Source organism: Mytilus edulis, chromosome 3 (genome assembly GCF_963676685.1).
Source record: "Mytilus edulis chromosome 3, xbMytEdul2.2, whole genome shotgun sequence".
NCBI lineage: Eukaryota > Metazoa > Mollusca > Bivalvia > Mytilida > Mytilidae > Mytilus > Mytilus edulis.
This window is the reverse complement of record NC_092346.1, coordinates 81,809,591-81,834,391: the sequence shown is the minus strand read 5'-3', so window position 1 is coordinate 81,834,391 and position 24,801 is coordinate 81,809,591. Positions and strand designations below refer to the sequence as shown.

At 33.0% G+C, this 24,801-nt stretch overlaps 3 protein-coding genes across 5 annotated transcripts in view; 2 read left to right on the top strand and 1 right to left on the bottom strand.

Moving 5' to 3' along the window:
• LOC139517598 (helicase-like transcription factor) overlaps positions 1-7,735 on the top strand; it is a 70,451-nt gene extending 62,716 nt beyond the window's left edge. For all 3 annotated transcript variants that reach the window (XM_071308822.1, XM_071308825.1, XM_071308824.1), the window contains exon 25: positions 6,035-7,735. In XM_071308822.1, coding sequence (XP_071164923.1) covers positions 6,035-6,184 — 150 coding nt within the window. In that variant the 3' untranslated portion in view covers positions 6,185-7,735. The remainder of the gene's footprint in view (positions 1-6,034) is intronic.
• A 6,216-nt stretch (positions 7,736-13,951) lies between these two features.
• Positions 13,952-18,624, bottom strand: LOC139517599 (GPI mannosyltransferase 4-like). The gene is made up of 3 exons (XM_071308826.1): positions 18,488-18,624; positions 17,146-17,259; positions 13,952-15,898 (listed from the first exon to the last, which is right to left on the bottom strand). Exons 2-3 carry the CDS (start codon positions 17,255-17,257, stop codon positions 14,205-14,207), a joined length of 1,806 nt encoding a protein of 601 aa, XP_071164927.1. The 5' UTR covers positions 17,258-17,259; positions 18,488-18,624; the 3' UTR covers positions 13,952-14,204.
• On the top strand, positions 18,607-24,410 carry LOC139517600 (nuclear cap-binding protein subunit 2-like). Its single transcript, XM_071308827.1, has 4 exons — positions 18,607-18,778; positions 20,237-20,418; positions 21,254-21,392; positions 22,295-24,410. The coding sequence occupies exons 1-4, from the start codon at positions 18,695-18,697 to the stop codon at positions 22,385-22,387; spliced, it is 498 nt and encodes a 165-aa protein (XP_071164928.1). The 5' UTR covers positions 18,607-18,694; the 3' UTR covers positions 22,388-24,410.
• The last annotated feature ends 391 nt before the right edge of the window (positions 24,411-24,801 follow it).

The window sequence follows — 24,801 nt, the reverse complement described above, 5'->3', positions numbered from 1 at the left end:
TACCGTGTTTTTACCTCCAAATTGAAGAGTTCAAGTGCTTCCATTTGTCAAGAATAATGTATTCGGAATGGGCGTGACTTTAATCACCCGATAGATGGCGCAGTATTGTTATCACAAATGTTAGTTTAATCCGCCATGGGTGAAGAGAACGGGAGTGGATCATAACCCTTGGCTAGCGAAGATGATTCATGTATGGGACAATATAACAAATCAGATGAAATATAGGGAGAATCCTTTGGGTCACCCCACCCCCTCCTGTTTGAGAATTTGAAAACTGTTGAGATCCCCACCCCTTAACCATATATATTCATGTATGGGACAATATAACAATTCAAATGAAATATAGGGGGAGTCCCTGGGGTCACTATACCTTCCTGTTTGAGAACTTGGAAATGGTCAAGATCCTCACCCCTAAACCATATATACTCATGTATGGGACAATATAACAAACTAGAGGCTCTCAAGAGCCTGTATTGCTCACCTGACTCTACTTGGGTTTTTGAAATCATATAAAAAAAGATAAAATTTGGCTACAAAGTAACAACACTTGGCCACCACCTCATTTGGAAAGGAACATTTATATGCTATGTTTGGTTTCATTCAATTCAGTGGTTCTATACAAGAAGACTTTTGTATGCATTTCCCATAGGGTCCTATGGTAAACAAAGTCACCCCACTGGTGGCCATCTTGGATGTTGGATCGGCTACAAAGTAAGAACACTTGGTCAGCACCTCATAAGGAACATTCATACTATGTTTGGTTTCATTCCATTCAGTCATCAGTGGTTCTCTAAAAGAAGTCATTTGTATGCATTACCAATAAGGTCCTATGTTAAACTAAGTCCCCCGCTGGTGGCCATATTGGATGATGGATCGGCTACAAAGTAACAACACTTGGTCAGCACCTCATAAGGAACATTCATGCTATGAATGGTTTCACTCCATTCAGAGGTTCTCTAAAAGAAGACATTTGTATGTATTTCCCATTGAGTCCTATGAAACTAAGTCCCCCACTGGCGGCCATCTTGGATGATGCATCGGCTACAAAGTAACAACACTTGGTCATCACCTCATAGGGAACATTCATGCTATGTTTGGTTTCATTCCATTTAGTGGTTCTCTAAAAGAAGTCATTTGTATGCATTTCCCATAGGGTCCTATGTTAAACTAAGTCCCCCCCTGGCGGCCATCTTGGATGATGGATCTGCTACAAAGTAACAACATTTGGTCAGCACCTCATAAGAAACATTCATGCCATGTTTGGTTTCATTCCATATTATGGTTCTCTAGAAGAAGTTCAAAATGTAAAAAGTTAAAGACGACGGACGCCAAGTGATGAGAAAAGCTCACTTGGCCCCTCGGGCCAGGTGAGCTAATAAAATGAGTTATTGGGGAGTCCCTATGGTCACCCACCCCTCCTGTTTGAGAACTTGTAAACGGTCGAGATCCCCATCCCTAAACAATATATATTCATGTATGGGACAATATAACAAATCAAATGAAATATAGGGGGAGTCCGGGACTTAGTTTAACATAGGACCCAATGGGAAATACATACAAATGTCTTCTTTTAGAGAACCACTGAATGGAATGAATGTTCCCTATGACATGCTGACCAAGTGTTGTTACTTTGTAGCCAATCCATCATCCAAGATGGCTTCCAGCAGGGGACTTGGTTAAAATAGAACCACTGAATTGAATGAAAGCAAACATAGTATAAATGTTCCTTTCTTAATGAGGTGCTGGCCAAGTGTTGTTACTTTGTAGCCAAATTTTATATTTTTATATGATTTCAAAATCCAAGTAGAATCAGGTGAGCGATACAGGCTCTTGAGAGCCTCTAGTTTTTTTCCTCATATTCAAATTACAATGTGTAATCTGATATAACTTTGTAATGTCTTGAAAGATATTAATGATATAATTTGATGTAAATTGTTACTCGACACCAAAGGGAACATTACAAACAAGGTTGAATTTGTATGTTAAGTTCAAGATTAGGGTACCACACTAACGCTAGCCCAAGACTAGTAGCTTTTGTGTCAGGCTAGTAAATGTCTGTAGCGCGGTAGCCCAAGGGGTAGTAAATTTATTTGTCATTGAACATCAATCTGTTGTACTTTCGGCAAAGTATAGTCCAAACTCTAGTCATATCTGACAACTTCATCGAATATTGTCTACACTGGTTCCACGACCTCTTTATTTACATACAGATATAGATACTGGATCGTAAAATTTCTACAGTAAACCAGTCACTATATATATACATGGCCTAAAATAAAATTTCATTTGTTTGGCATTGCCGCCCGACCCACTGAAAAACTTGCCGCCCAAATAATTTTATTTGCGTTTCAGAAATTTATTTTTTTTTATTTAAAAAAAATCGAAATTGTGCCGGAATTTGATCGTATCCGCCGAGTTTGTTCCTGGCTTTACTTATTTCAAATCACAATCTTTAAAGCGCTTGCCTTACACTGTATTGGGAGCAAACATTTAAATGACATGGAATAGAAAAAGTCTGCCAAAAGTAATGTCAAAGAGGCCGACAGGGGAAAGCATCTCCCTATGCTGCAATGCATTGGTTAAGGGAGATGGAGTTAATCAAAAATCAAATTTTCAGCTATTCTTTGAAAGAAACGTTCTGAGACACCTTGTAGAGGACTCAAATTTTATCTTTTGTAAAGCAGAAACAGATGATGTCTGCTCGACTTCATGAGATAGAAGTTTTTCACCGGGACATCACAGAACAAATATGCGTGGCTCTTAAATTTGTTGAATATGCTTGGCTCTTACATTTGTTGAACTTATTAAATATTTGAAATTTATCATTGACAAATTTTCCCTTGAACCAGAGAACAATATCTACTATAGTCAGAACCACAATGATGCATTCAAGATAATTATGGCTGTAATCACCAAATCTTAAAGACCAAAATGGTTCCAGATTTACAGGTTATAGTAGTTTTGTACCAGTAGATGCTAGCCTGGTACAAAACATACATATTTTAAAGACTAGCATCTTGTGTCAATTGAAGTACTTCCCCCCTTTTCTTCTTAACATGAATAAACATAAAAAATTCTTAAAACATAAAAGATACTGACAGAAACATATTTATAAACGTATCTTGTGTACTAGTGATGAATAAAGTCCCCTCCTTTTCCACAATTCTAAGGGCTCATTAATTTATCTGTATTCATGTAATGCATGTCCAGATTTCTGTTAATCAAACAAGCATTACAACCCATAATTTATTTATCTGCAAAAATTGTCTGTCCTGCTGCATATTTCCATTTTGAATTTATCATAACGGTTTTAAACCTAGCCCTGATAAACCTTGCACTTAAGTATATTTATAGTATAAACACCATGTCTATTTGTGCCAACCTTTCAAATTTTTAATATTTTGCTATCCTAATTTGGTACAGATCCTTTATCCTCAAAACTTATCAGGGGCAGTAGGCGTGTTTGTATGGTAGTTTGTCACACCTTACATGTATGATTACTAGCCTCTAGGTATTGGTTTGAGGCCTAGTTGGGCAGTTGCAAAATTAAGGTTTGATTTTCATGTCGTATGTGGTAAGGTTAGTCAGTTTCCTACCGCAGGTTGGCGTTTTCCTTCAAGTACTACGGTTTAGTACGCCACTAAAACTGACTGCCATGAAATTACCCATATGGTGTAGAAAGTGATGTTTATAAAACCAAGGCAAACAATCAAAGTTTTAAATCTTTGTCCATTTGTACAAGGAGCCGTAGTGTTTGAGCCATTTAACTTATGGTAATTTTACCAAACTGTGACCACAACTTCAAGATGTGACATCAGGCCTCTGTTCAATGGGCAGTCCCACAATAAACGTTCAATTTTCATGTCATCCATCTTATATGGTTAATTTGTCAGTTTCCTGCCTCAGTTCTGTGTTTTTTTCCGGGTACTCTGCCAATAAAACTGACTTTAATTTCTTGCATGAAATTATCCATATGATATAGAATGTGACATTGACGGTTGACCCCTTTCAAAGAATCCACCAGCATGTACAAACAACAATGCTGCAATGCTTTAGACAACATTGGTCTAGAGACTTCATGATTTACATGTATAAAGCTTTTAAATGTAAAAAAAAAAAAAAAAATCCCTACCTACCTACCCACCTGCTGATAGTGTGGGTCGGCAATGCCAAACAATTTTTTAAGGGTGGCCCATGGCCTAAGATTACTCGTCCCATAAAGTAAGAATGCACCAAGTTGCAAGATAATCCGTTTTGACATAAATATTAATTAGACTGCATATACTTTTTGGTTTTATTGTATTTTATTATTAATCACATCAGAGCTCCAGATAAATCGTGTGCGTAGTTCATCCTTATCTATTACATAGTCAACGTGTAAATAGTTAAAATGGAAATGTCCTTTCGTTCTTAAAATAGAGTGTTGAAAGGTTCCCTGTTGAAATTATCCGTTACTCCAAAGGTACAAGTGGTGATGAAAACTTTTTGATCTTCTCTGTCTTTATTGAATTAGCCTTTGTCATGTCGTCATAATTCTTTACGTAAAATAACAATTAATATTAATTTTAGTGGTGTACATAGTAACAATAAATCCCAGACCATTAATTAGTTATCTATATTTGTATTAATCCTTTTATTTTTTCTGTCAAGAAATAAATAGACACAACTGTGCCCTTTTACTTTTTGCTATTAAATCTATTCCACTCCTTTTAAATCTACTTTTAAAGATATCGTAACTACCAATATTTTATGCTTTATGTACATAAAATAGTAGGTGTAAATATTTTTATGATAGATTTTACATTACTACATTATTTTAGGACAACAATATTTCTGTAAGGATTGTATATATACTAATCTAATCTGTTCCATGTTTTTAAACAATATTAAATAAATATGATATATCATGAACATGGAAGTTCGCGGAATACTATATGGGTGTTTTTATTGAAATAAAGTACGAGAATAAAAGGTTTTCGTCTTTTTTATGCAAAAACAGCGTGCAAGTGGGGTACTACTTTGTTGATTCCGAGTTGTGGGCAGGGTTTTGAAGTCCGAGAAGAAAAAGTTGAAAAACAATTAATTTACAAATAAATTTTTCAAGAAAATGATTTTTAGGCTTAAATGATTCAATTTCAATAAGATTTATAATAAAAATGCAATGAAAGGTTTATTTTTTCTGGTTGATAATAGTTATATGTTCTCGCCCACTGTATGACTCGTTGGTGTGTAATGGCCAAAAGTCAGAAAAGGGATTCCCCAAAGAATTCACATGTTTACATTTTACACACTATCAATTTCTTGTCCAAAATGTGTCGGAAAACAGAATGGTATGACATCGACTGCATATCTTTCATTTCTTAAATTAATTCCTGATATTCCAAATGTTATTTTAAGCACAATTATGTAATATAGAGCATTTGATTGCAATTTTCTTGTTGCTTTAAACTTGGACTCGCATTGACTTGATCTTCATCATTTTTGAAATTCAAAATATCATACCAGCACTCATTTCACTTCAAACTATATCGTACAAAATGAAGATAGTGCATTCAATTAACAGCTTTATTAATAACTCATGACAGAAATCGTATTTAATGCAATTTCAGCTGCTTTGAAAAGTTGTCAACAAAAAGAGAGACAAAATGACGACGGTGTTAAAAGAAAAAAAAGAAAACAACAAGTTTAAAATTATAGTTCAAGTTGATAAACAATTAGTTCATCAACACAATTAACACCTTTTATTAACGAATTTCTACTTCTTATTCTGGATACAACTTGGGTAAAATCTGACACGGATTACTCGAGAACAATGTGTTTCATCATAGATAGTAAATGAGGCGTCAAAAGGCATCATTATGGAGTAAAGGGGGAGGCGTCAAAAGGCGTCACTATGGAGGAAAGGGTTAAAACCATGAAAAATGACAATCAAAAAAGTGCATATTTTCAGATTACTTGTATAAGGAAAAACTAATTATGAGAGAAAAAGTTTAATGAAACTGTATCAAATATTTGCTTTTTAATATCATTGTAGTTTGTTGTTGATGACTCTGTAGAAGGCAGAATGATGGATTTACAGGACAAAAAGAGGAAATTGATGCAGGGGGCTTTTGGCAAGAAACAAAGTGCAGAGGAAAAGAGGACAAATCGAATACAAGATATAAAAGCTTTGATGGATATGTAAACAATAGACCTGAGCAGGAAATAACTCTTCATGTCTTATGCATATTGTATAGGGTATCTTATGCATATTGTACAACATGTCTTATACATATCGTTAAACATGTCTTATGCATATTGTTTAACAGTGATCACCATCATATGCCATTCATTAGATTGGACATTTTGTAATGTTAATTAGTTTGTTTACATATTTGTTACATTAGGTAGGTAACAATTGTGGAAACTAATATATTTTATTGGGTTTGAATGCAATTTTTTATGGTGCTATAAAAAAGGTGATATTTCTTATGTCATATTCACTGTTCATTGGTCCATGTGATTACTTAGTGCTTTTTATACATAGGGCAAGTTATTTTATATGTGTACTTTAGGTTGATTTACATTCCTTGTATTCTCCTCTCTATTGCACAATATAGGAAAGGTAACTCAAAAATGTATGTTTTTTAATTATTAAATGGTCCTGTTTTTTTCAATGAAATCAATATGCTCCTGATATGTAAAACAAATGTTTGATATTCCTGATATGTAAAACAAATGTTTGATATTCAGTCAACATTTAATTACTTGAAACCTCAGCTGCGGCAGATATTAGAAGAAATAAAAAAAAATACATTGAAAATATGCCCATTTGATAATAGTTTTGAAAGAAACATTTTAAGATGCATGCACTCACAAAAAAAGATAGTTTTGTATTCAGGTGGAACTTATATTATATTAATGTATGTCCCTATCTTTGATTTTGTGTGAGACCAGAACAGCATGTTATCTTGCTTCTGTCAAATTATAACTGAATTATCTTTTCCAGGAATATATAAGGAGATCTAATTTTATTAGGATTAATAATCAAAAAGTGCCAATAAAATACATTATTGTAGGCATTTTGAGGTATTAAAAATTATGTTTACATGAAAACCAAAAATATCTTTTTTGGCCTAATGCAAAAAGTATATATGTGCTGTATTAATTTTTTACAAATTCTTTTTAATTGTTGAGCCTACACATGATACAGTTTGTCTAGAATTAATTGCATTGTATCTTATTTCTAAATTAGGAAACATATTATTTTAAGATTAAACATCAAATTGATAAGCAAAAGAAAAGTCATTCATTTTTTACTTTTTAATATATTTTTTTATGAAGAAAGGTTGATTTTATTATAATTTTTTACACAATCGTTTTTTTTTTTAATGTTTCAAGGGTTTAGTACTTGATGAAATGCTGGCCAAAAAAATAGAAAGGGTATTAATGCATTGCATTTGAATGTACCGACCACAGATCCAAAATATGTTATGAAACTACATTTCTTTTAAAAATTGGGATTTTAAACAATGTCGCTACCTCAAAAAATTAGGATGTTTTCCTATATTTATCACATTCCTTTTATGGATATTTTGATCAATAAGAATAAAATTACTTTCATAAATATCAAGAATGAAGTCACTGCATTGTATAACAGAATCAAATGTATCAGTATTGTTAATTTTCTAGTCTTTGTTGTTAAAAAGTAGATAGTCATTTTTGTTACTTTTGGAAAATAAATATTTTGAACATATTTTTTTATTTTTTATACATCATATGTTTGTGGCCTTTGAAAAAAGTTTCCATACTCTGCTTGTTCATGAGCAATGCATTTTGTTTGTGTTAATGTTTATCAGGCATGACAATGATTGATACCAGATATTCCAGGATAAAATAATTAGAGGAGGAAGATGATGGATGGTACCCTATAACTCCTGACTACAGTTGTAGAAGTCCTCTAATCAGTATCACTGCTTCAAGCACACAATACAGAAGCAAATAGATAACCCTTTTAAAGTAAAGGCATTTTTTAGCTCACCTGGCCGAAAGGCCAAGTGAGCTTTTCTCATCACTTGGCGTCCGGCGTCCGTCGTCGTCCTGCGTTAACTTTTACAAAAATCTTCTCCTCTGAAACTACTAGGCCAAATTTAACCAAACTTGGCCACAATCATCATTGGGGTATCTAGTTTAAAAATATGTCCGGTGCCCTGCCCAACCAACCAAGATGGCCACCATGGCTAAAAATAGAACATAGGGGTAAAATACAGTTTTTGGCTTATAACTCAAAAACCAAAGCATTTAGAGCAAATCTGACTGGGGTAATATTGTTCATCAGGTCAAGATCTATCTGCCCTGTAATTTTCAGATGAATCGGACATTTCGTTGTTGGGTTGCTGCCCCTGAAATGGTAATTTTAAGGAAATTTTGCTGTTTTTGGTTATTATCTTGAATATTATTATAGATAGAAATAAACTGTAAGCAGCAATAATGTTCAGCAAAGTTAGATCTACAAATAAGTCAACATGACCAAAATGGTCAGTTGACCACTTTAGGAGTTATTGCCCTTTATAGTCAATTTTTAACCATTTTTCATAAATCTTAGTAATCCTATAGAAAAATCTTCTCCTCTGAAACTACTGGGCCAAATTTAACCAAACTTGGCCACAATCATCATTGGGGTATCTAGTTTAAAAAATGTGTCCGGTGCCCCGCCCAACCAACCAAGATGGCCGCCATGGCTAAAAATAGAACATGGGGGTAAAATGCAGTTTTTGGCTTATAACTCAAAAACCAAAGCATTTAGAGCACATCTGACATGGAATAAAATTTTTCATCAGGTCAAGATCTATCTGCCCTGAAATTTTCAGATGAATCGGACATTCCGTTGTTGAGTTGCTGCCCCTGAAATGGTAATTTTAAGGAAATTTTGCTGTTTTTGGTTATTATCTTGAATATTATTATAGATAGAGATAAACTGTAAACAGCAATAATGTTCAGCAAAGTAAGATCTACAAATAAGTCAACATGACCAAAATGGTCAGTTGACCACTTTAGGAGTTATTGCCCTTTATAGTCAATTTTTAACCATTTTTCGTAAATCTTAGTAATCTTTTAGAAAAATCTTCTCCTCTGAAACTTCTGGGCCAAATTTAAGCAAACTTGGCCACAATCATCATTGGGGTATCTAGTTTAAAAAATGTGTCCGGTGCCCCGCCCAACCAACCAAGATGGCCGCCATGGCTAAAAATAGAACATAGGGGTAAAATGCAGTTTTTGGCTTATAACTCAAAAACCAAAGCATTTAGAGCAAATCTGACATGGGAAAAGGGGGGGGGTAATATTGTTCATCAGGTCAAGATCTATCTGCCCTGAAATTTTCAGATGAATCGGACATTCCGTTGTTGAGTTGCTGCCCCTGAAATGGTAATTTTAAGGAAATTTTGCTGTTTTTGGTTATTATCTTGAATATTATTATAGATAGAGATAAACTGTAAACAGCAATAATGTTCAGCAAAGTAAGATCTACAAATAAGTCAACATGACCAAAATGGTCAGTTGACCACTTTAGGAGTTATTGCCCTTTATAGTCAATTTTTAACCATTTTTCGTAAATCTTAGTAATCTTTTAGAAAAATCTTCTCCTCTGAAACTTCTGGGCCAAATTTAAGCAAACTTGGCCACAATCATCATTGGGGTATCTAGTTTAAAAAATGTGTCCGGTGCCCCGCCCAACCAACCAAGATGGCCGCCATGGCTAAAAATAGAACATAGGGGTAAAATGCAGTTTTTGGCTTATAACTCAAAAACCAAAGCATTTAGAGCAAATCTGACATGGGGTTAATATTGTTCATCAGGTCAAGATCTATCTGCCCTGATATTTTCAGATGAATAGGACATTTCGTTGTTGGGTTGCTGCCCCTGAAATGGTAATTTTAAGGAAATTTTGCTGTTTTTGGTTATTATCTTGAATATTATTATAGATAGAGATAAACTGTAAACAGCAATAATGTTCAGCAAAGTAAGATCTACAAATAAGTCAACATGACCAAAATGGTCAGTTGACCACTTTAGGAGTTATTGCCCTTTATAGTCAATTTTTAACCATTTTTCGTAAATCTTAGTAATCTTTTAGAAAAATCTTCTCTGAAACTTCTGGGCCAAATTTAAGCAAACTTGGCCACAATCATCATTGGGGTATCTAGTTTAAAAAATGTGTCCGGTGCCCCGCCCAACCAACCAAGATGGCCGCCATGGCTAAAAATAGAACATAGGGGTAAAATGCAGTTTTTGGCTTATAACTCAAAAACCAAAGCATTTAGAGCAAATCTGACAGGGGTAATATTGTTCATCAGGTCAAGATCTATCTGCCCTGAAATTTTCAGATGAATCAGACATTTCGTCGTTGGGTTGCTGCCCCTCAAATGGTAATTTTAAGGAAATTTTGCTGTTTTTGGTTATTATCTTGAATATTATTATAGATAGAGATAAACTGTAAACAGCAATAACGTTCAGCAAAGTAAGATCTACAAATAAGTCAACCTGACCAAAATGGTCAGTTGACCACTTTAGGAGTTATTGCCCTTTATAGTCAATTTTTAACCATTTTTCGTAAATCTTAGTAATCTTTTAGAAAAATCTTCTCCTCTGAAACTACTGGGCCAAATTTAACCAAACTTAGCCATAATCATCATTGGGGTATCTAGTTAAAAAAATGTGTCCGGTAACTCGGCCAACAAACCAAGATGGCCGCCATGGCTAAAAATAGAACATGGGGGTAAAATGCAGTTTTCAAAAACCAAAGCATAAAGAGCAAATCTGACAGGAAGTAAAAGTGTTGATCAGGTCACGATCTATCTGCCCTGGAATTTTCAGATGAATCGGATAATCGGTTGTTAGGTTGCTGCCCCTGAATTGGTAATTTTGAGGAAATTTTTGTTTTTTTTGTTTGTTATTATCTTGAATATTATTATAGATAGAGATAAACTGTAAACAGCAATAAAGTACAGCAAAGTAAGAACTAAAAATAAGTCAATATGACCAAAATAGTCAATTGACCCCCTAAGGAGTTATTGCCCTTCATAGTCAATTTTTAACAATTTTCTTAAAATTTGAAGATTTTCAATAACATTTTCCACAGAAAGTACTGTTATAGATAGAGATAATTGTAAGCAGCAAGAATGTTTAGTAAAGTAAGATCTACAAACACATCACCATCACCAAAACACAATTTTGTCATGAATCCATCCGTGTCCATTGTTTAATATTCACATAGACCAAGGTGAGCGACACAGGCTCTTTAGAGCCTCTAGTTCTTGAAGTTTTGATTTTTGACATTACAGCAGAAGCTGTATTGCTTTATCAGAGCAGGATGCTTATATTTTATGTCTTGCCTGCAGCAAAAGTCGCAGTATTATTAGTCTGAAGTATACCTGGAAGTTTCATACCTTGTGTACAGATAGATACCTTATGTTACAAAGTTTCGGTCTGTCATATGTACATTGTCTTTGACCACATTTTCATGGTTGACTGCTTGAGAAAAAGTTTGGTTGTGTGAATTTCTTACTTATTATGCATAATAGGATTACTTAAGAAATAATTCATGGGGGCTTGAATATATCGTGATTTTACCACGGGTTGGCCCTTTATGACAAATATTTTACCCCTGAGCGATAGCGAGGGGTAAAATATCGGCATAAAGGGACAACCCGTGGTAAAATCTAGATATATTCAAGCCCCCATGAATTATTTCGATTCTGATAGGACACATACGGCAATTCTTTTGGATCGAAGCGCTCTAGGTGTAGGTAAATATTTGCCGTTCCCATAAATAAACGCACTAATAAACTATCGTAAAAGAACGGAACAAACTGCATTAGTGACATGCTTAAACTATTTAAAATAATGTATTTAGACAGTTTTGGATGAATTTGAATGATAATTTATTTATATGTCTTATATGATGTACAATAAAGGGCTTTTGCCACATTTTAGCATCATTTGTGTATGTTTCCTTGTGATGATTTTCGGATTCACAAGCGTGTATTTTCCCGTAAAATGCTTACATTCTATTGTCATTGTTCTATGACGTCGGGTATCTCATTCATAAAAAAGCATATGACGTGGGAGTACAATCGGAACAGCACTGGCAATATATTTATATTTTACCACGGGTGTGTACTCAAAGCGTTTGAAGGACGTCATGTTAGAATATTTAGTATACGAGTTCCTAGAAATGTCTTCATGTCCACCAGACAATGATCCGGACCACAATTGTTGTCCCTTGATTTTCGTTGTCCACGAATGAAGTCTGTTAATTGCCAATTTTTTTTTATACCCCTTCCAAATGTATTTCTCCATGTTTTATGCCTCAAATAGTTAGTCAAGGGATGAAATGACTCCGTCTAAAAAATTGGGGTAATGGATTTTAAAGTAAAGTAGTGATTTGGTCCAGTTGAAAAAGGTTAAAAATTAGTACTAACTTTGGAAGCTGTCAAAAGATTTCAAGACCCCTTAACACAAAATTGTCCACATTTTGAGTTGGAGCTGATAAAGTTTTCTATAATTTTGATATAAGTTGTCCCAAAAGTAGTAAAACACACTAAAAAAATTATTGAGAAAGTGCAGGTGGGATTTTTTTAATTTGCATTTATTGTCTTAAAGAAATGCACTACAAAATAATTGTGGTCTCGGAACCGCAATATTCATTCAACTTTGACCTCATTTTTATAGTGACAGTTGGCAGGTATGCTATATGCAGTAGATCAACTATATTTGGTGTATGGAAAGATTGTAAGGGGTACATGTCAGTCTGGCAGGTTTCATCTGACCTTGAAAATTACAATGCTTTTGTGTTTTGGTCTGTTTATCAAGTACTATTAGTATTGGTCCAAATATAAAGAGTTTATGGAATTAATGCAAGGTGTGCAGGTATCGTCCAACCTTGACCTCATTTTCGTGGTTGATTGGTAGATTTTTAGCTTTTGTGTTTTGGTTTTTTTTTTTTACTTCTATTAAAAGCAGTAGGTCAGCATTATTTGATGCATGTAAAATAATGATTGTAAGGTGTGCATTTGGCTGGTATGATCCGATCTCTACCTCATTTTCATGGTGCATTAGACAATGTAAAGATTTTGTGTTTTGGTCTGTTTTTTCAGATATTAAAAGCAATATGTCAACTATATTAATTTGGTGTATGGAATGATTGTAAGGTGTACATGTCTGTCTGTGAATATATGTAATGTGCGTGAGACAACTATCCACCAGAGACCAATCGTTTTGGATGTAAGCAACTATTGGTCACCATACAGCCTTCAACAATGAGCAAAACTGATACCTCTTTAAGTAATAAAAAAGCTGAGGCCTGACAAGATGTGAAACATTTCAGACAGTAAGACCAAAAGCCTGAATTATAAAAAATCAATGGTGTCAAGACGGCAACCAACAACACCACTGCGGCAGGTTAAACTTGTTTTTAAGAGCTCTACCCTGACCTTTTGCTGATAAGACAATATTCAAAATTCTTACTAGTGTAAAATCAGTTATTCAAAGATCAATAGCTTTAAAACTTTAGAATGATCCTATCTAGATTTACAGGCTCTACAAAACCTTGAAAATCCAGGATGTGATATAATTGTAATAAGGTTTCTACAGGTACAGTCAAGCTTCCAAACCAAATCTTTATGAAATGCATGTAAATTAGAAAAGGTTTTAAGACATTTGATGATCTGTGGTAAAATTCCTGACTAATTAACTCACCAGTTGTTAAAAAATTACCTTCATTGAAATCTAAAACCTCACTATAAGCAAATGGAATAGTGAACAAGTTTGAAAATATGGAAATATACACATCCTTGGGAAGTTGCCTAAGGAACATCACCATCCAAAAATTGAACATGGAAATGAAGAATAAGTCTTTCTTGAATAGGTGACCTTGTGAACTAAAATATACAAAACTAGAAAAGGACATGAATTTTCTTTTGATAAGATTTATTTAAGTCCATTCCCTTTGATGGAAAATGTCTGCAGTATAATAAAATATTTATTGATATTTCAAGGTAATACAATAAAATCCAGGTAACTGTGCATTGTAAGTGTAATTAAACCTTTCAATTAAATGACTGTTGTTAATTACATGCAAAAAAATAAATATCTCTAAAAAAAAAATGAATACAAGTGAATCTACACTGAAATTAAAGCATTTATATTGTTGAGTATATCATTTTTTAATCGTTAAAAAACTCTGTATATGACACTTTAATTATATGTAATGTCATCTGATTTAAAAATTCTTTTATTGTTTCTATATTAATGTCTTGATGTTTCATGGAACTATTGGAAAAAGTTGCTACATTAGGTGGATCTTCAGTAGTCAAATGTCCATATATAACATTTACAGTTGTAAATTTTACACCATTTTCTCTCAACTCATCTACAAAAGCTGATGGAGTAACTACATAAATGTTACTTGAATTTTTGTTCTCCTGAAAATCTTTTATTTTAGATAATCTCTTAGGGACTATTTTTAAAAAATGTTGAATATTACCACCTTGTATATCAAGAATTTGTGATTTTGAAGTTTTGCTTAGCAGAAGGCAATGTGGTGGCATGTATGTTCGATGATAAACAAATTTATCGTTTATATTATACAAAGATGTCCCAGACTTTAAATCCTTTTGAATGTGCAATAAACTTTGAATTACTCCACCCTGATGTAAAAATCCATATATTGGGGTCATAGTAATATTAAAAAATAACCAAGAACATACAAATAATTTCTTCAGCTTTGATTTTTCCTGAATTTGTTCAATTCCAATCATAACTGCTAGAGGTAAAACGGGTAACAAAAATCTAGGTTCCTGATGTGGAAATGTTGATAACAGTATTACTGGTATAAAAAGCATTACAAATGGGAGATAACTCCTGTGAAACTTCTCCTGTCTCCATAACAGTACTGAAAGATGTAAAAGTTTTTTATAAATGAGCACAGTTAGAGGTCCAAATAAAAGAGGAAGATTGACAATAAAATGAAGATATCTTGGATGAATACCATGTTCTGCTAAATTATGTGGATTCATATTGTACAACAGGAAATTATATGGTGTTATAACCACCCATCGAAGAAATGTTGTAAACAAACACATGAACTCAGAAGTCTTCTCTTTATCACACTGGCTTAATAACTCTTGGAAATTTTCACCAAAATACAGGGTATCAACTGCAGTAAGTATTATAAATGAAACTGTGGCTCCCGCTCCGACAAACACTGCATGAGTAGTTATCTTTTCTTGTTTAGCCTCGCAATACATCAAAGCTGGAAACAAAGCCATTATAGCAAATGTAGGTCTGTTAAACACTCCAGCCATACCTACAATACCAATTAAAGTGGCCTTCACATAAAATGTTGTTGTTAAAGACTTTGTGTAGTGTAATTTTGCTTCGGCAGGTTTTCTTATTTTAAAGCGATAATCTTTCATTGAAACTCGCTGTAGATTTTCCTGAATCTCTTTTTCCTCCTCTTCAAATCTGGATTTAACGTAAAATTGAATAGTTCTATCTGTAAACACCAGGAGTAATAAAATGGCAAACAGTACTGCCTCAATACTGTTAGTAAATGTTCTTGTCATGTATGTCAACATAACATACGATGCTGCCATTAATCTTAATCCTAGTTGCTCATTTAAATCAAAACACTTGCAAAGTTTGCATAAAGTATAATCTAACACAATACTCAGAGATGCTATAACTAAACGAGGTATAACAATAATCCAGTATGGAGAAATGACTGCTGGTTGAAATTCTCCAAGAAGTTTCAAAAATTTCAGCGGCAACCCAAAAAAGATGTATATTAATGAGACACTCCTTATTGGAAGTACTGTATATTCCCATGGCTTGTTTACTTCAATGTTGAATATATCACCTAAAAATGGAAGAAGACAATGAATTGTAATGTATCATATATAGATGATATAATTTCCATATATGTTGATAATTTTCTTTTTCTAGCTGTGTATTTTTTTCAGGTATATAACACTATAGATATATAATAAAATTGAGAATGGAAATGGGGAATGGATACAGCTGGATGGCTGCACACATGATAAAGCTATTTTGTCTAGCAAAATATTGTGTGAATCTATAAATATAGCAATTATTTTTATAACTCTCACTAGCATGTTAAAGTTACATTCTTAGCCATTTCAAACTGATCCATCTCAAGATAGATTGGTGTTGATTGTTGCTAATGTAAGGGACGACATCAAAAGTTCAATGAAGGATAAAAAACTTAATTCAAATAGTTTTTTCACTGACCCCCCCTACCCCCCTATTAACTTAATTTGGGAAAAATTTATTGACCCATATGGATATATGTAAAAATCAATGTCGGATAACCAAATCTTGCAGCAGTTCAACCCCCCCACCCCCAAACTATTTGAATTAAGTTTTTTATCTTACATTGATCTTTTGATGTCGTCCCTAAGACTCTTATATCTATATACATTATATATATTTCTGCAGATAAATGAGGTATTATGACAAAACCTTAATTCAGTATAAACTGGTTTTCAAGAGCTGATTAGGGGTCATAAAGATTTCATGATCAATGCTACCATTTTTGTGACTCAATCAACATTCCATGAGGATGCTTTGTAAAGATCAGTCTTTCATAATCTGTTGCCTTGTAGCATATCCATATGTAGTGTTTCAGAAGTGAAGAGAAAATAAAGTTAATCAAAATCAAAGATTGGCTATCATAACATATGGTAACTAATTTTTTATAAGATTTAAATGAAATGAATTTTTTTTTTTAGGACTTTCCATGAATTATACCTGTTAAATATAGCTGAACTTGCCATGGAAACACAAAAAAGAAATTATATTTCACAATGTTAACTTTTGAAGATCAATTCTATGGTAAAAACTGTTTGCAGATCTTTAGATACATCTGTACATGTATGAGATTAACATTTAATTGAATATACTAAAAGCCAGGAAAAGATGTTAAAAATTATTGCTATCTTATCTAGATTATCAGTAAATATTTGTGGCTGAAAGGGTTTCTTTTTTAAATATTGTTTAAGGTTTAAAATCTAAGTCCTTCTCTTTGAAGCTAAATGTTAATACAGATAATAATGTTTGTAAAACAAGGGGAGACAATCAACTAACCTGAAATGACTTCAACTGTTTGGAAAAACTCATCTGGGTGTATATATCCGTACTGTGGTATAAAAACTAGTAAAAATCTCAGAAAAAGTAATGCGATGTAAAAAGGATCCATACCTGGAAAATATGAATTATAATTTTTGACAATTTTATAATAAAACGTATGATTTTCTAACAGTAATCAACATGTATACTATTTGATACCTTTCATTATTATCATATAATGCTTAGTCTAACATATTCATTTAATGTAAATGTGTTTGTACAAATAAATATTTTTATTGTCATCAAATTATAAGTTCAACTGTCACTGTTGTTGTGGGTCAGGTGGTACCCAACTAGATTAAAAGTTGTGCTATTTTAGCAGAAAACTAGGCATTCCAATTTTTAGTAAAGTGAAATAATTGATACCTATTATCAGAGATATATGTCTCTGCTATAATCATATATGGAAGGGTTATCACTCTATGGCGTATGCAGGTATTATCTCCTTATAGATATCTTTATTGGGGGTTTGATCAACTTGTTTGGCTATTAAAAGGGTTCTGAAGAGTTTGGCTTCATTCAATTATATTGAAAGATTGAATATTATACATGTATGATACATTGAATATTTAATATACATGTATGCAAGATGCCTATCTAAACAGTAAGATGAGTTATATTTTTTTCTATGGTCTGGTCAGTACATGTTTTTCCAGTATATAATTTCTACAAAAAGAGATTAAATTATCTAACTTAGGCAGCAACCATTTGATTCTCGGGGGGGGGGGGGGGGGGGGGGGCTATGGATTTTTTCCCCGGACAAACTTTTTTTTTCGTGAAACAAACATTTTTTTTTTCTCAGGGATAAAAACAAATTATTTTTTTCTCCAAAAACTGGAAACAAACTTTTTTTCCAAGAAAATGTCAGATACTCAAAAAATACAAAAATTTTTTACTGTTTTACCTCTGTCTGTCCATCTGCCAATCCGTCAGTCAGTTTGTCTGTCCGTCCCCCGATCTGTCAGTCAGTTTGTCTGTCTGTCCGCCAATCCGTCAGTCAGTTTGTCTGTCCGTCCGCCAATCTGTCAACTGGTCAGTTTGTCTGTCCGTCCGCCAATCTGTCAACTGGTCAGTTTGTCTGTCCGTCCGCCAATCCGTCAGTCAGTTTGTCTGTCCGTCCGCCAATCCGTCAGTCAGTTTGAAAGTTCCTCCGTCCGTACCATGAATATTTTGTTGAAAGCTGTAGGGGGTCCGAGTTGACTTTAATATTCGGTCCGACTTGTTCCAAGGGCCGAATTGTCCAGCATTCTCCGTAATAAGGATTACTAATTTAAATGAGCTTATACGCATTTGTACACACCTTTTTCTTAATTATGTATGAAATCATACACTGGAAATATTAATGCCTATCCATTATCATGATGTGATCAGAAAATATTGACCAGTGTCGTTTTTTGGAAGCTTCAAACAAGTCCTGTGAGTACTGTCTCAATCCGGATTTTCTTTAAAATTACAAATAAAACAGTACTTCCGGTTTAAAAAAAAACGCTATTCGCCGGTGTTAAACATGTCAGGGACAGTTTTAACGTCCTTAAAAAGAAAATACTCACAAGCAGTTGGACTTAGTTCTTACAGAGACCAACATTTTAAGGTAGAAATTGATCAAATATGAAAATTGACACATGTCCTTGTTCTTCTAATCTTTATAATTTGTTGTATAAAATTAGATGACAAAGATGTATAAAATATACCTAAACATTGACAATGTGCTCAGACACTAGACTAGTTTCTAAGTTTTATTAATGAGAAGGTCAACTATCCATACATAAAAGTTTCATGGTTAACTTCCAACTGATAGAAATATGTGATTGATCTTCCTACTTTACCCACAGGCACTTGATTCTGTCAATGACAATGTGAGGTTTCGTACGGGTGTTGATAGTAAACCCCACATTGACAGAAACAAAGTCTGTGGCTTCGTCAGCAAATATCATATACTGCAACGTACTTTCATTTCTTGCTGTATCTGGGGAATCTGGGTCCGTTTGAGCAAAATTATGTTTGCTCCAATTCTCGTTCACCCCCTTTCATGTAATGTATGCACCCTTCTTAAAGGTTTTGAATCTTGTTTACATAGGTAATTTGGGAGCAACCATTTAACTTCATGTTTCTACTACATGTACATACTGTAATCCAACTTATTTTCGTGGATACTTTTCTCGCGTTTTACCGTTTTAGTCCACTTAGTGGGTATTTAATTTTACGGTTTTCTAATTTACTTGATGTACTTTATAAAGTTTAATAAGGAAAGATCCCAAGTTTTACATATGGCGCCAATTAATAATAACGTTATTTTTCTAGTCGGAAAAATAAATCGCTTGTGAAAATAAGTATACTAAGGGCTGCATTGCCATCACATTTCCCCCACTCCAAGCATGTCAAGAGTCATTTTACTATAATGGTGATATCATCAGTGCGTCCCTAGCTAGGTAATTCTTCTGACTGGGTTTTTATTGTTGGGTGCCCAATTTAACAGGGAGAGCGTGATTCTTTTACAATAGCATCTTGTTTCCTCCAGTATTTAAAAAGGGGACCTCTGTGTTACAAGGCAGCTTTTTTGTCTTTAACTGACTGAGCTAAAGCAGTACTCATGGCGAACATAAACATATAAATGGCAACATGTTTCCCTATGAGATCATGGTTCGAATGACAACTTAATACTCAGATAATGAACTCCATAAATCTAATGTTTCACAGCAATTACTTTAACTAGATGACGTAGATGATAATTCAGTCATTTGGCAAAATGTTGACAATTATACCTGAATGTTTTCACCAGGCCAGGCCAGTAGATCCAAAATCCAAAGTTTATGTTTTTCTCTCTGAAAAAGGAATGCTGTTTTGGGAATATAATACCCTTTAATGTGAATCTTCCCCAATCTAGAAAAGTCTTCAACCCTGCTTTATATTGGTAAAAAATTTAACAAGATTATATTTTGACATATATTTGTTTTTTACATTGTAGTTACATGCATACTGAGGTTGAAAACCTACAACATGCATGACATGTATAATAATTTTGATTAAAAAAAATTCGCATGAATTTTAGGGAAACAGAACAGACCAAGAACACCTCTTATTGCTGAGCACAACTTTATATGTTGGTAACCTGTCTTTTTATACAACAGAAGAACAGATCCATGAACTCTTCTCAAAATGTGGAGACATCAAAAGAATTATCATGGGGCTTGATAAAGTCAGAAAGACACCATGTGGATTTTGTTTTGTAGAGTATCCTTTACAAATTATATCAAATATATATACACAGGACTCAAATTTTATAGTTATATAGTACAACTGTACAATATTGTATGCCAAGTATGTGTGCTTTACGAAAATTACTGTTTTTATTCTGCTAGGGTTTTAGCCCTGTTAAGGATAGAGTGCTGAAACTTTGGTTTTAATTGTGTAATGCGTTATTACATTTATTTGAGAAACAAATATACCTTTGTGTATGTTAAGTAAACTTACTTTTGACATAGACAATTAAAGATTAGAAATGGCAGTTTTCTATTTCTGTTTTTAGCACCTTTTATAGTAGATATGACTGTTATTGAGTAGTTTCACATCACCTTTAAATATAAAAAAGAAGATGTGGTATGATTGCCAATGACACAACTATCCACAAAAGACCAAAATAACACAGACATTAACAACTATAGGTCACCGTAGGTCAGTTCTCTTTTGGTTTATTTACTAATTCTTAGGGTTATCACGATCATGGTTGTATATGTGAACCATGTGTTTAAGATCTTAAAAAAAAGATGCTAAAAATTTAGAACTCATGAAAATGACTAAAAACGGTTTGTAGAATTTCTTGTAGCTGCCTATAGTAAAGTTCATCTCTTGTAGCTGCCCATAGTCAAATTTATCTCATGTAACTGTCCATAGTGAAGGTTATCTCTTGTACTTGTAGCTGTCCCATACAATGTAGTTAAGTTTGTCTCTTGTACATGTAGCTGCCCATAGTGAATTTTGTCAGCCTAAAGCTGTTGATAAATTTAACATTTTCAGCAAAATAGTTCTTATGGTTTGTATTGATAATCTGTTTCCTTAACTATAAAAGATATTATACCAGGGAAGATTCAGAGCATGCCATCAGATATATAAATGGAACACGATTAGATGACAGAATTGTGAGAACAGATTGGGATGCAGGGTTTAAAGAGGGCAGACAGTATGGACGTGGTAAAAGTGGTGGACAGGTTTGTTATAGATAATTATTAATTTTATAAATTTATATAGATATGTTTATTGACATTGTACAAAATGTAGAGTGTCATCAGTAGATTTAAATATCTACATGTCTAGCACTACACCTTCAAAGACTGTGTGGAACAGTATAAAAATGTTTTTCCATCATAGACTTATCAAATAAGTCGCAAACTAGAACAAGTTAGAATAGATAATTTCACTGTAAAGTATACTTGATCGGTATTGAAACATTGAAAAGTCATACCTGATTGTCTCAAAGGTGCTGTACTTTTATCTTTATAACAAAATATTCTTGTTCTTGTTAAAGCAAAGATTAACTTTGTGGGAATCGTTCTATGGTCATGATGGTGTAATTTGTCGATTGTTGCTTGGGAATTCTGTGAGGTTTTTATTTATAAAAAAATGAATTCTGAGAACTTATTAAAAAAGTTATTATACAATAATTTAGATAAAATGGTTTGATTTTAGTTTTTTGTTAGTTTTTTTTTTTATAATGAAGACTGCAAAGAAAAATATATACTAGATGAATCTTTATGTGGAAGTGATTCTTTCCCTTAAACTTTGATATTATATACATCTAAAGCTTGTAATACATCTTTGAAGCTCTTTTGTTTGATTTACTTTGGTCATTTGAACCACGTAGTTTTATATTACACATTTAACTGTTTGAAAAACCAACCCTTATATATATGCACTTCATAAATGAGAAATAGTTACATTCAATATATGAATTCATGTTATAAGGAGTGCTTTCATGTTAACGACACATTCTATTAATGAGAAATAGTGTTGGTAAGTTATGTTGATAAAGGAAGGTGTGGGGCTGTACCATTCAAAAGTGGTTAGGAAAATTAATTCCAAACTGTTGTATATATGTAACTTTACACTTCAGGTTCGAGATGAATACAGGACAGATTTTGACGAAGGTCGGGGTGGTTATGGACAGATAATAGCAACAAAAATAAAGACCAAGGATTCAGTGTAGATGGCAGATACAAGTATTCTAATTATTGCCATACACATGTACAGCTAGAAACTCTAGCTTAACTTTAAAGCCTTGGTGCAAATGTTTTGTTGACAAACATGAGAAACAACAATTAAATGACTGTTGTCTTCAGCTGTAAATGTTGAATGCAGAGACGTCATTTCCACTCAACACTCAACACATTACTAGTTTGTCCAAATAAATGAATGTATGTTAAATTCACCATTGAAACATGATATATAAGTGCTTTGTCAGGAACCTCTTCAGTGAGTGTCTTACTTGTATAAACGTATATCAATTTTTATTTTTTTTTGTTATTTAGAGAATAAGGTGTTGATCAGAAATCTTTGTTATTTTTTTTCTTTACTTTTAAGATTGAGAGATGGACATTTTGTGTAGACCCTTGATTATGGTTGTAATCTCTTTGTTGATCTCTACAAAATGTTTTTGGTTGTTTGTATTGCTGGATTGCTGTCTTATTGACATAAAGCCCTCTTCTTCAGTTCTAGCAACATAAGGCCCATTACGCAATTCAGTGAGGCATTCTCAAAAAGATATGTCATACCATTACATAAGGTGAATAATTATCAAAAACTATTTTCTTAACTAAAATATTTGGTCAATGGTTAAATTTTCATTCCATAATAGGTTTATTTAACCTACTTGAAATGGAATTTCATTCATCTTTTTTTTAAAGTGTATAAGGGAAGGTGTTATTAGCTCTTTTTCTTTTGACCAATACAAATTGTTTATTTTGGGTTTGGATTATTTTTATATTTTTTTTAATTGAAGTTTAAAATAAGAATCAAGATGTCCTTATTTGTATTCATTACTGTTTTGGAATATATATTATTCATTGCTGTCTAGATTGTGTACATAATTAAATGATTTCTTTTGAATTGTTTTATAAGAATTTCTACCTTTTGCAAATACACAACTTCTCTTTTTAAAAGAGAAATCAGACCATAATTTTCAAGATATATTGAAAATATTTTATGTTTAGAGGTAATTTCCTAATGAATGTATAGCTAGAATTTTGTTACCTTGCTTGCTTTATTTTTATATTGTACAAATGTAATTGGAATAACGCCCAATCAAATTTGAATATAGTATATATATACAGGTTAACTATGCCTATATATAATATATTGTTTGAATAATTACAAAGCTTGGGTAAACGTTTTATACAAACAAAGTAAGCAGGCCAACCAAAGTTTTACTCTACAGGCAATGTCAGGCCATAGGAGATTAGCTCAGGCCATAGATTATCTCTAACATCTTATCATCTGTATATATATACATTTTATTTTCACTTGTCATACATAATCATACAATTTGTGAAACATGGGAAGAATTCTGTTAATCTCATTGTTATATGAAGGAATGAAAGTGATATCAATGTTATGAGTGAAATATTTCAAACAATGTAAAAGTATAGAAAATTTATTGTATTTCCATTAATTTTTCGACCATGCTCAGCTATGTGAAAGTTTCGACCATGCTCAGCTATGTGAAAGTCACAACATCAATGTAGCAAAATGTGGAAAAGGTTTGACATGACATGAACTAACTTAATGATATTTCAGAAGAAAATTTGAAAGGAAAATTGGGAACCGAATTTTCATTAGCTTTTACATCACAAAGAAAATAACTGACAAATGAGGATTCATTACAATAAAATCCACCCCAAATTATTAACTATTGACTTAAAATCACCAGATTTACTCATAGTTAGCATGTCAAACATATAAACACAACATGAGCAAGAAGAGTGATAGATAACAATACAATAGATTTGTTATCTGAATTTTTAATACTGTTTTGATCAAATATTTCCCACTATGAAGAAATATTGAGATTTTTAGTTTTGTTTGCTGTGCTAACTTGCTATTAAAACTCATATTTTAGCTTGATGTTGATATTTGGAAATTATCACAAGTAGAAAATCAGATGATATGTACTTATTTGATCATTAATTTGTCTGAATCATATTTTATGAATAAAAGTACTTGTTTTCTGTAAATGAGCTACATGTATTCCATTCCTCAGGTGTTTTCGGTTATCTGGCACAGATTTCTCCATATCCAACATGATGCATTTGGTCATCTGTACTAAATCTACTGGACCAAACGAACTCAAATTGGCAGGATTTTTCACTTATGGACTCACATTCATAATTTAATTTTTGCCTTGCCTGCAACGAATGTCAGACATAGATAATACAATCTGTCGGAGACAGTTAAACTATTTTTATTAAGCTTTATACTTTAGAAGGAACAAGACCTGTATGCGTCATACCTTGTATAAAGATACCTTATGTTACAAAGTTTTAATCTGTCATTGTCCTTGACCTCATTGTGCAGGAAAAAAATACAGTTTTGTTTGTCAAGTGAAATACTCACTCATTATGAGTA